Genomic DNA, 13,663 nt, shown 5'->3' on the forward strand with positions numbered 1-13,663 from the left:
AATTTCAGGGGTTCATAGGCAACAGTGACCCGTCCATCTACAGAATCTACATCACCTGCCTTATATAAACGGAGGAAGTCCTTGTATGCTTGAAAAATATAATTAAGACCAAAGCCTATAGCCACAATATATATATATATATATATATATATATATATATATATATATATATATATATATATATATATATATATATATATATAAATTGTTGTATGTGTGCTTGTGTTTAACAGTGCCTTATGATTTTTTGAAGAATGCTTCAGTGATTATGTCGCTATGTCCTCAGACAGATTACAAAAACAATCACCATCTGTCTACTGGCAGCCTAAAATGCATAATTTGGTCATAATTCTTTCACTGAATTACTAGTACTGGAAAGCTGATATAATTGCCAATTCCTACATCTGCATCATCTTATGAATAGCATTACAAACAATATTCAGCTTTTTCATTACTTCATTGAATTTATATCTGAAGAAATAGTGCCCATCAGTCATTAAAGCAGAATATGCTCAGGATTTATCTTTGGATGTAGATTCAAATGTAATTTATTTAACCAGGTTTCAGCTACGGAAAATAATCTAAAATATGAAATAAAATCCATAGAAGAATGGCCAGGGTTTGCTTATGTTTGAGTTTCCAAAGAATTGGAAAACATAGTCTTGCTTTCATTTTTTTTTCATAGCAAATCATTTATTAAGATTGGAATAATATTTGAACTAGACTAGTAATAGTTGTTGTTAACCTTCTCTATAACAAAAACAAATGGATGAACCAGAATCCCAGATAAGTAATGAAATACATCAAAGTAGACACCATGACTCAAAATGGAAGCAATATTTTTTTAAAAAATATTCCTAGTATTTATGGAGCTATTGTTGTAAAACGTATAAGCCCAAAGTTACTTAAGTTTATATTGTCATTTATTAAATCCAGTAATATATCTACTGCATTCATAATACTGCACTTGCAATATAATAATAGCCTCTAATACATAGGTCAGTGTTTCCCAAACTTGACAATTTTAAGGCATGTGGACTTCAACTCCCAGAATTCCACAGCCAGCAATGCTGGCTGTGGAATTCTGGGAGTTGAAGTCCACGTGCCTTAAAATTGTCAAGTTTGGGAAACACTGACATAGGTGAAGGAAGCAAGTTGACTGGTGTAATTATTGCACTTCCATTTAAAGCTACATGAATCTGAGTTTATAAAACCTAATCAAATATTCTAGGACAGGAGTGTCAAACTGCTGGCCCATGGGCTGGATGTGACATGGCAAAACCACGCCCACCCCATTGCGAGTTTGACACCCCTGTTCTAGGAAGATAATGGTGTATTGGAAGAGGTCATAAGATTATTAAGTGTAGATGTTGGAACTCATGAAGTTATTATATTTTTCTCCTAATGCTCAAAAAGAAGACAACATTATTGATTAATCTAGTCATCTTCCACATTTTAATTTGAATTTGTGGAAAACATGTATAAGTTTAAGTAATATTTCCTGATACATTTTAATATTAAATATTTACATTGGACTTTCCAAACCAATGCTTTTAACAGCAAACATTGACTAAAACACGAAATATATGCATAAACATGTACAAACACAAACTCATAAGTTCAGCTAGTCTAATTACAACTGGAATAGCACAACTAGCAATACTGAACTTATTTATAGGAAATACAAGATGAAACAAGATAAAAACCTTACGTATTAGAGAATTCTTTGTTTCAGCCAGCTGCTGCCAGCCGGTCTGTCTGTCTTTCAATGTTTCAGAAAGTTGAGTATGAAAATCTAAATGAAAGAAAATAAACACAATTTAGCACTCTCTTCATTAGACTTCATTGTCAAGAACATATTTTTAGTATACCCAGCAGTATTTCTCTCGAGTCACTCCACTAGCCAAATATTTAATGTGATTACAATTAAGTTCTGATATCAAAATATGCCACTTCTTTCCAAGACAAAGGCATCATCAGTAAATAAAGGGGACATGTAAATACTGATTTCTGTTGCCCACATAGTCAACCCAATCCAAATTCAAACCAAACTTATCAAACATATTCTCTTCTATTGTAATTTTAGCTATTCTGCTGACTATGAACTGGACTTCTAATCAATTTATCTAAAACCTAGTAATTAAAATAAATCCAACATAACAATTTTTTCCCATAAAAGGCCATCAAATATTAGCGGGAACTTTTATAATACAGGAACTATTTTGAGGAGAAAAGTATGAGGAAAAAAAACCTTTCTTCTTTAAAGATTCATTTTCCTTCATTGAAAATAGATACATTCTAAACTAAAAAAAATAATATTATAATTTAGATAGACCTTAAGTTTTTGCGTGTGTTGAACAAGATTTTAAAAACAAGTGCCTACTGATAAAATTGCAATCTAATGGACAAACATTTTTGGAAAGAAATGGGAATAGTACATTCAGAATTGTTAAAGTTGTTAATAAAATTAACAGCTAGAATGGAAGAGAGAAGCTAATTAATAGCTAGGCCAAACCTTTCTTTCAGGTAAAAATTACAGTTTCTTCAAATAATATTACTGTCAAAATATGCATCTGTAATAGATGCTATTACAAATTAACAAGCTACAGTGAAGAATGGGTTCTTAAACATGGACAAAAAAATTAAACAATTTAAGCTATGACAGCATGCTAAAATAAATATTTATTTATATGAAATGTTAATGGCTTGTCTTCAGACCATATTTGAGAGAGATTTGTTGTACAGATGGTCTGCAAACTTTCACCCCTCTTTGGGTTCTTGTCTTCAATGGAATTACCTGTTGCAAAAATTTCTATGGATGATGGATCAAGCTAGAAAAGTCTATCTTTAAAGCAGGAGCCAAGCCCTAGAAGTTTGGGATGAAAGGAAAAAGCATTCTCTATGCAAACAATTATACAAACATTAATATTCCTAACCAACATGATGCTAACTTTACAAAGGATTCCTTACACTTTTACCAAGAAACATATTAAAATAGCCAGAGAACTATTTGCTATGCTTTCAGGCACTCTTTACTTCCATCATATACTACTTTTATTGCATTCAGCAATCAAATCTCAGTTTCAGATTTCACAAAACATTTGAGTTTATTCATTCTGTCATACATTTTTACTAAATCAACAAATGTAAAATAAACTTTCTTTCCCATTTTTCAGTGACATTCTGGCAGGTAAAAATTAGCCTATGCATCTGATCTGCACATCAGATAGATTAACAGCACTCTCCAATTTACTCTCATTGTCATAACTCATCTCTCCATGAGAATTTTGCCAAATTCATTTCCAGGGACGTTTAACAAGCTAATCTCCATATAGGGGTGGTGGGTTTTTTTTTTTTTTTTTGCATTCACTTTTGCTACTTTTTTCCTTTTTACAGGAAAACGATAATTCATTCCTCCAAATGTTAAGCACAGATGCATTGTTCATACACACATTAAATAAAACACACCATCATGGAAACCAAAATAGTTTTTTGTTTATCTATCTATCTATCTATCTGTCTGTCTGTCTGTCTGTCTGTCTGTCTGTCTGTCTGTCTGTCTATCTATCTATCTATCTATCTATCTATCTATCTATCTATCTATCTATCTATCTATCTATCTGGTCTATTTTGTTGTAGAATTTATTATTTTGTTTTATTTTCATGATTTTTTTCTTAGTTGCTAGCATTTATATTATTTACTTTATTTTTTACTCTTTGGCACATCACTGTAATTTCCAATTAAAATTTTAAAACAATATTTTCAAAATTTTGTCATTTTCATCCCAAGCCATCTATTCATGTTTTAGCATTTTATTCATTGTACTGAAAGCTTGTTTAACCTCTTCATTACTTCTATTTTTTATTTCCAACTTACATCAAAATAACTTTTAATTTGTCATCTCTTTTAATCTTAACTGTTCATTGTTCTCCTTCTCTTCATTTTTATTTTGTTTCCTTTTTATGCTTTTCTTCTTTATTTTGTTTGTTTCCTTGTAATTTTTCCTTACTTTTTTACTTTAGCTTCATTTTATATATATAAACAAATAAAAGAAAAAACGAACACCAGGATATAATAAACCAGCCTGTTTAATATAAACAAGCCTGTGGTTAAAAAGAGTTACTAAGCTTTCGTCCGGCCAAAAAACTGCCGGCGTTGTCAAGTTAGAATAGCAGGAGATTGGGAAGGCAGGTCATATAGCCTCCTGCCTCTGCGCCTGGCTCCTTGAGCGTGTCATCGGCCCGTTGATTGTGTTAATCCTTATCGCAATCTCCTGCTATTCTAACTCTGATGACGTTGGCAGTTTTTTGGCGGGATGAAAGCTTAGTAACTCTTTTTAACCACAGGCTTGTTTATATTAAACAGGCTGGTTTATTATATCCTGGTGTTCGTTTTTTTCTTTTATTTGTTAGCATAATGCCAAGGATTCACATTTTTAGTATTTTAAAAGACACACACACACACACACACACACACACACACACACACACATGCACACACATCTCCTGATAGCTAACAGAGTGGGAGAGAGCCTGTGGCTTAGAGGTTATGACAACTGCCTAACATGCAGATAAGCCCAGGTTCGAATCTCAGAAGAGTAAGTCTGGCTGAAGAGAGTTAATGGAACTCGAATTAGCTATACCAGTTCTCTCTTTATTCTTTGTTAGCAACCTAAATATATATATATTTTCTCTACGTACAGGCTAGAAAAAATAAGGCCTCACTCACTATGTTTTACTAAAAACAATTTTCCAGAGAAAACTATGTTCTTAAAAAAAGATAAATGTAATTTTTAAAAAAATTGTGGTTATCACCAGATAGGCACATAGAGTTTGCTTTCACTAGACCAGCAATCAAAAAATAAAACAATACCCCAATCAATGAACCACCATTTCAGACAAACTAACATAAACAGGAATGCTATCTCAGGCAACTTCTCTTTTTCCTCTTTCCCCATTTGCAGAAAAAAACAAATTACAATCACTTAGATATTTCTCCCACTCTAAATTGAACCCAGGACTGAGCTGTTTTTTTTTTCTTTTTTAAAAAGCTTGCTAAATAGTTTGTGACTAAATGATTGTAAATGGAGACCAAGGCAGCTTATTATGCCATCACCTCTCATTTTAAATTGATTACAATCTTGTTAGGTAGACTGGGCTGAGAGACAGTGGTTGTTTGAGTCACTCATTGGGTTTCATGTGCAGATTAAGCCTTGAATCCAGAACCTCAGGAGTCTGTTCAATACTCTAACCACTAATACATATTAGTTTAGCTGATTCACCCTGTTTAATGAAGAATCCTAATGGCTGAGTTCTTATCACTGGAACTGAAAAGGCTTATCTAAAAATAAAACAATAGCTTGATTTTTGTATGTGCAGAACATCAATATACTGACTAAAAAAAATATAAATATATCCCAAAATGTTCTAATCATGGTCTGTCAGTTTCTAGGACTTATTCAAAGTTGAAATGGCCAAGGCAGGGAATATAAAGTAGATTTGGGAAAGAAAAGTATAAAAAAGGATGATGAGGAAGAAAAGTAGGTGGGGACAAAAAAAAAGGTCAAAAGAAATAGAGGTAGTCCTCAACTTACAACCACAATTGAGGAAAAATTTATGTTGCTAAGTGAGACTTTGTAAGTCGGGGATTACCTGTATTTATTCTCCCCTCCCCTCCCTTTTCCCTTCTGGACAAACCTTATCTCTCAAATGCTTGAACAGAACTATAGTTCAAATCAGAATACAATTATTAAACTCAGAAGATGCAATTGTTGAATTAATTGAAATAAAGCAACAGAGCTTTTTATCTTGATTCACATGTAACATTTTCTTTTTTGTTATGTCTATAGAAGATAGATATATAGACAGACAGACAGACAGACAGACAGACAGATAGATAGATAACCTTTATTGTCATTGTTTACTGTGGGCACAATGGCACACATTAACAAGGAAATTTAGTTGCTTGCTCTCAAAGTGTACACATACATGACATACATTTAAACATAGTATATCCAACATATCTATAGACCTACACTCTTACATATAAGTAACATAAAAATATTAATCACTGTCATCTTGAATACATAACGGAAGGAGGAAGCTTTAGAGTTCATATCTGGAAGTTATACTACCATTAGGAATGTTACTACAGTAAGGGTCTTTATAAGGCTCTGCATTAGCTGATATCAAAGCCAAGAGTGATTTAAACCATGTTCATTTTCAGTGCTCGGATCCAGCAATAATCAGTTGAGAGGTTTGTTTGTTTGTTTTCTTTGTCTGATGAAGTTTATTATTGCTTTTAAAGGCTTCAGGTTTTCAAGAAGACTTCAAAAAGTCATGAATAATATTTAGGAGTAAGTAGTTAAGAACTATTAAGAAGTACTGAGAAATAGGTGACTTTGCATTTATGCTGAAAATCCAACACTAAAAACAGTTGATTTTATCATAAGCAAAAGCCAGGAATTCATAAAGTTTTTTAACTCATTAATAACTATTAACACATTTATTTTAAAAAGTTAAAATTTATTTTAAATACAAGTGAATGAGGTGCCATTCAGCATTATGATAGCAGATTCTGACTGGATAGAACCTTCCAATCTGCTCTGGAAGAGCTATTACCACTACTGAGTATAATTAGGAAGCGTAGGTTTATGCTGATGGATACAGCTTGAGTTTTCTGCTTTATATATCCCTTAAAAGCAAAGACTGAATACAGTGTATATTTAATATTCATCAATCATGTAAATTAATATTGACCTATTTCATCAATTACAGTTTATTTTAACATACTTTCTTTCTTTAAATAGTATTATTTATTCTGGTATTTATTTAAAGCTTTATCTTGATCTCATTAGTGAATCATTATCAGGCAGAATAATTTATAACACTTTTCTTTAAAAAAAACCATGCTTTTTAAAAATGTAAAATAATTTCAACTAACTATTTTTTGGTACTAAACATGCATTTAGTTGAAATACTAAGGCCAAATGAAATTAATGGTACAAATCAGCTTTGCATAAATTATTTGTGCCAAAATGTAGCTTGCAGTTCTTCAGATTGATTCTTTCCCTGTTCCATTTTCTATTTTATTATCAATATAGTTGGGAATTACTTTCAAATTTCTCTTGGTGATAATTTGAAGTTTACTTTGATGTTTAAATGGCAGAAAGGGTTATAGATTTATTGTTCTCTGGGGCACATTTTTCTTTCACTCTGAAGGCACTCTGGCTGCCCACATTTCACTATCCCAAAAATTTCAGTAAAGAAATTTCTTGGAATTTCTTACAATTTCTTGGAATCTCACATGGAAAGTCAAGGAGGATATTGGAGACAGAGCTGAACAATGAAAGTCAAAATATTCACACAGAAATCACAGAATCATCCAGAAGTCACTACTTTAAAAATGGAGGGAGTAACTTGGTAATCAAAGTTCCATCCTTCTTCAGTATGTGTCACATATATTACATGCATATAAAAAGAAGTGAGGCTTCAGTTGTGCACTCGCATTCACTATTTTTAAAATTTATGACTGTCACTGCAGAGGCCCTGAACCGTTGTCATTTAGTACTCGTTCTTAAAAAAAAAAAAAGCAAGAACACCACACCTTTCCCATGAGAATAATCACACTGAATTGGAATGTGTAGGGAAAAAAAATCAGGCTAATTTTTCTGTACAGCTTTTGTTTAAATAACCTGGATAGTGTAATGTTGTAAAACAAAAGTGGTAACTTTGGGATGATTAAAAAGAATCAAAGACTGACTAATACTAGTCAAAATTCCTAATAGAATACAAGCTATATTTAGTAAACTTATTCCAACAGAAAAGAATATATGTAGCTGAGTGCTTCCTGAGTTGGCTATTATTAGTATAGATTATTAAATATACCTTCTTGCATTGAACTAAATAAAATGAACTATCCATCTATTGAAAGCTCACTCCAACACAAGTAGACTTTCTATCTTAATTGAGCATTGGGCAAAAGTAGTTGTTATTTCACATTTGATGTTAGTCCATCTCACTTGTCCTATCTTTCTTTTCTCCCTTTCTCCATTCATATAAACTAATATTCACAAAAACCTCAAATATATATTTCAATTGAATCAATTCATACAATCTTCAGAAAAAAGGAATTTGAAAAACAAAAGAAAACAAAAAAGTAATATAATGTCCAAAGAGAGAGAAATCTGAATGGCTCATTTTTCACATTTGTCTTCCATCACTGTCAAAGGAAAAATTGATTTTATCTATCTGGTGCTGTAGATGAATATATGTCTTACTGATGTAGTAGTGACAGCTATTACAGAATTATAGAACTTGTCTCTAAGCTTTTATGGTGACACAGAACCCTTATTCAATACTGATCTAAATCATGAAGAATTCATGGACCCAATCTACCTAATAAAAATGTTAATTCATAAATGAATATAGTCACAAAATGTGAGAAGTACACAATTGTAACAATAAGTCCAATCAACTTTAAAATGTACTGAAATAAGAAAACAAAATAAACAATCCATGATTAAAAATACTGTGGGTCTCCTTCCCTCCTCTATTTAGATATTTAGAGATTTCTTTTCTAGGTTTTCAAACCTCCATTGACCAAATCAGTGGATGACCACTTAGAGTTAATGTTTGATAATTTCTATACCAGAAAAGAAACAGTAGAATTCTCCCTCACTCTGACTAACTGCTCAGATACTGAAAACATGATAATGTTATCAAAGACTTTGGAGGTCTTCTAGTCCATTCTCCTGCCCAGAACACTAATCCACAGATCATCCCAGAGAAATGGTTATCCAATGTTTATTTGAAAACCCTGCAGTTATATTTGTCTCAATAACTTTCTAAATCTCAATGGCAAATAATCCAGGAAGTTTTTAATCTGAAGATTGGTGAAATAATACATTTAAATAGGCAGCTATAGACCCTTTTCAATAATTCAGGTCTGAAGTGATTCTATTAAAAAAAATAAGTCTCAGGGTATAGTCAGGAAGTTGCTAGTGGATATAAACAACATATGGCATACTTGCACATGTACGCACACACAGAGACACACATTTACTTGAAAGCTCTAAATTAGAAAGCTATATAAAGCTAAAAGTACAAATGAATTTTTAGAAGCTATCTAGCTAACATACTCTGAGCATTCTCTGAGTACCTTTTCAGGAGACAAGTAATGAACAATATGAAAATGCACTTATTTGCTATAGAAAAATAACACTGTCAAAATATTTTTAAACAGCAAGAACATTGTTCCTAAGTAACTGGTTGTTTCTGTTCAATGGAGAATTTAAGTTTATCATTTTATTTCTCCCACCTCAGTTCACAGTAAGCATAAATAACATTTTATCACTGATGCTCAGATATACATTTCTTGGGGTTTATCAACATTTGGGTTATGAAAAATATTAAATTAAAAGTATTGAAATTTTCAGTTGTAAAGCTTATGATTGGGGAATATTAAATAAACATATTAAATATTTTAATCTCATAATGTGAAGCAAATAATCAAAAAGACTGCCTGATTTGCCTGAACATAAAATGCTGTTCTGAAATTTGTCCAAAGACAGAAATCAGTAAAATTCATGGCTAGTGTAGCCATCAGTATGGCTTGTTAGTGTATTTAGAATCCTGGATTTTCTTCCCACAATCATAAATATCTCAATCATTTTTGTCTCCCATTCTGCCATTATTGTCTCAGCATGAATGACATAGTATATACTAATGAAAAGAAACAAAGGTAGCACTCAATGTAGTGCAAGATGGTAGCACTCAATGTAGAACATGCAAATGTAATAAAGACTTAATAAAACAGATTATTGAACTGAAAACATCAGGAGGTATAAATGTGTTACAAATATACCTGCAATTTTTCACTTTTACATCTAGGAGGATTAGTAGTAACTTTGTAATCTATAATGTATATTTATTTTAGTCAATTTGTGGTCAGAGATCAAAAGTAGTAAAAATTAGCAATGCAAACTAATAAATAAGGTATGGAAACAATACATAACAAAAAATGGAAATGATGACAAAAATTTAAAATTATGAATCTTCTAAGCATGGCATAAAGAACCAAACCATTCAAGCCTGAACATAAGTCAGATTGAGATCCTTCCAACCTATAAGGTGCTATTATAAAGCCTTACCAGAGGAAGACCCAAGAGAATTATTAAACCATTTCCTTAAAACTGACTATGACCAGATTTGCAATTGTGGTGAATATTATAACTCAGATATAGGATGAGGGTGAAGGTCCATTCTCCAAGCTTGTGGGTTGGTTTCTGAACATTTTGTTACCATTTTGTTAGGTAACATCTTAAGTGGAGTTAGGGGATTGTTCCTTTTGCTTGACAAGGCACATTTCAGGTTCCTTCATTTTGGAAAGTGAACAGGCAGGTTCCCACAAGCAATAGTTGTCTGTAACTCACCCAGCTAGTTCCCACTATTGTTAATTGATGTTAACGGAATGTGTGGATTGCCTTGGAGAATGAGGGAAAGATGCTGCCTAGGAAATAATGAGACAAGAGAAGCAGGAGCCCCCAATGACTTAACGTTTAAATAAAGAAATCTTAGGAAGGACTGGCCTTAATTGATCAAGCAGTTAAAAGTGGCAGAGGGAAGTAAATGCTTCAGACTTGCAAATTCTGTTAATACGACCTTACAATAAAGTACAATCATCTAATCTAATCCTGATTCCTATTGGGTTTATACAGGATGGCTAACCATCTTTAAAAAAATGGTCACTTTCTTCACAGGTCTTTGGTGACTGACATTTATGATTTACTTCCTATTTTGACCAACTTTGATGTTTTTCCAGAGTTGTATTGATGCTTGCACTATTAATGTTTTTTTTTTTTTTAAAAAAAAAATATATTTGTGAACTATCCAGAATATGTAAGCATGGGAGTATAGAATACTGGAATACTGGAAGAAAATAAATGCACAACTTGCCATTATTCAATAGCAATCTGCTTTGCCGAACACAATTCAGGTTATTGTGCATCCTGCATCAGACTTACTGCAGTTATACTATTTTATTTATTTATTTATTTATTTATTTATTTATTTATTTATTTATGAGACTTATATACCGTTTTAAGTGCAAGCACTCTCTAAGCGGTGTACACCAGTAAGCAATGTATATATATTTACATTGCCCCCAACAATCTGGGTCCTCATTTTACCTACCCCGGAAGGATGGAAGGCTGAGTCAACCTTGAGTCAGTGAGATTTGAACCGCTGACCTGCTGAACACAGTCAGCTAAAGTGGCCTGCAGTACTGCAGTCTAACTGCTGCGCCACCTCGGCTCATATTTTGGTAGATTCAGGTATCCTGAATTAAAAATCAAATTTGGAGACTGAGAAAAGGTTGCTTAATGAAAACTAAGATTTTTTTGGGAGGGGGTGATATGTGCCTTTTGACATCCATATTTTAAGATGGTCAATTACATTATTTAGATCAATAATAGATCACAAGCTGCTTCATCTTATGAAAACACAAATGAATTTTAAATATATAAGAAGAAAATAAAGTGTGTAATAAAATGAATTTGCTAAATTATAGAATGTTTTGCACAAATATAAAGGCTGGTTGCTGAATGTAGTAGGAGTGTTGTTATATGATGGAAATAAAGCATATGTCAAAATAAAAGATATGCTTAGCAAACAGTTTAAGACTGTGAAAAGAATAGGACAGGGATGCGTAACGAAGCTTGGTTATTTAATGAAGAGATGATATTTGGGTTTTTTTTAGTTACAATGTTTTATGTGTGTGATTTAGTATAGAAGTTTGTGGCATGGGTTTTATGCTGATATCATAAACTAAAACAAGTTATAAGAGATTGCAACTTACATATTAATTGGAAAGAATCTAAAGCAAATAAATCATTATTTTTACCTTGACATAATGTTCCCTTAATATGCAGAAGTGGACACATTTTAAGTCAAAGATACATTGGGAAAAAAGGCATTGAGTAGCTTATGATCTATTTAAAGGAAGTGAAAATGACTATACAAAACAGGTTGTTCCTGTCCAATTTGATATGTGGACATAAGAGTTGGATACATTAGTAGAAGTGTAAATGTATATGATGATTTTTTTTCTTTGTGAGGCACCTAAAAATGTACAGAGTAAAATATGAAACAAGGAAAAAAGGGTCAGAAAGGAATGAATTGATGGTGCTGAAAAAAAATTGGCTTGGTCATATTGAGAAAGTAAATGAAGACTGAGTCACAAAACAAATATGCAATATAATGAAGTACTTAACGGGTCAAGAGAAAGGGGAAGACCAGCAAAGTCATGACAAGATGGAATTGTTGATGTCATCAAAAAGAGAGAGAATTGAGAAGTTTAAAAAACAAAAAGCAGTATAGGATATAGCAGCTTGGAGGAATAAAAGGAGGCATAGTAGTTAGAATACAGTTTTGCAGGCTGACTCTACTGACTGCCAGAAGTTCATCCTGACGTGCTCAAAGTTGACTCAGACTTCTATCCTTCCAAGGTTGGTAAAATGAGAACCCAGATTATTGGGGCAATATGCTGACTCTGCAAACCACTTAGCAAATGTTCTACAGCACTATGAAGTGGTACATAAGTCTAAAGGCTATTGCTATAAGGAAAAGACATAATGATGACATTGATATAAATTAGCACTAGCTATATATCTTTTTCTTATGCCATATTTTAACTTTCCTTTGCTTCTATATATTTCTACTTTATGTGTTCCATATACCATGGAACAGTTTGAGGTAAAACTGAATAGATGATTTTATGCACATAATCATATGTATTATTTTGATGTCTTTAAAGGAATAATGGGTTAAAAACGTTAATACTGATGCTACTCTCAAATGTATTAATTGCAGGCCTATGTAAAATCATTGAGAAAATATTTTTTCTTGCAGCTATAAAGTAGCCAGGGATGTTTGAAGATGGGATGTAGATGCTTCAACACTCTCCTCAAGGTGGAGCCTTCAAGGATACATAGACACATGGAGAGGACTTCAAGAGGACCTTACTACTACTACTACTACTACTACTACTAATAATAATAATAATAATAATAAAGTTGGAAGGCACCTTGGAGGTCATCAAGTCCAACCCCCTGCTCAGGCAGGTAACCCTATACCATTTCGGACAAATGACTGTCCAATTTCTTCTTAATGTTGGAGCATTCACTGCTTCTGGAGGCAGGTTGTTCCACTGGTTAATTGTTCTAACTGTCAGGAAGTTTCTCCTTAGTTCTAGGTTGCTTCTCTCTTTGGTTAGTTTCCACCCGTTGTTTCTTGTCCTGCCTTCAGGCACTTTGGAAAATAGCTTGACTCTCTCTTTTTTGTGCCAGCCTGAGATATTGGAACACCGCTATCATGTCCCCCCTCGTCCTTCTCTTCATTAAACTAGACATACCCAATTCCAGCAACCGTTCCTCATATGTTTTAGCCCCCAGCCCCCTAATCATCTTTGTTCCTCTGTACTCTTTCTACAGTCTCAACATCTTTTTTACATTGTGGTGACCAAAACTGGATGCAGTATTCCAAGTGTGGCCTTATCAAGGCATTGTAAAGTGGTATTAATATTTCACATGATCTTGATTCTATCCCTCTGTTAATGCAGCCTAGCACTGTGTTGGTTTTTTTGGCAGCTGCAGCACACTGCTGG

The 13,663-nt window shown here is 32.8% G+C and overlaps 1 protein-coding gene across 5 annotated transcripts in view; it reads right to left on the reverse strand.

Annotated features, from left to right (window-relative positions):
- The window catches only part of TENM2 (teneurin transmembrane protein 2), an 869,909-nt gene that overhangs the window by 563,879 nt on the left and 292,367 nt on the right, over positions 1 to 13,663 (reverse strand). For all 5 annotated transcript variants that reach the window (XM_039353403.1, XM_039353419.1, XM_039353411.1 and 2 more), the window contains one exon: positions 1,712 to 1,795. In XM_039353403.1, the coding sequence (XP_039209337.1) occupies positions 1,712 to 1,795 (84 nt within the window). The remainder of the gene's footprint in view (positions 1 to 1,711; positions 1,796 to 13,663) is intronic.

Source organism: Crotalus tigris, unplaced genomic scaffold (assembly GCF_016545835.1).
Source record: "Crotalus tigris isolate CLP2741 ecotype Arizona unplaced genomic scaffold, ASM1654583v1 scf7180000017568.12009008, whole genome shotgun sequence".
Lineage (NCBI taxonomy): Eukaryota > Metazoa > Chordata > Lepidosauria > Squamata > Viperidae > Crotalus > Crotalus tigris.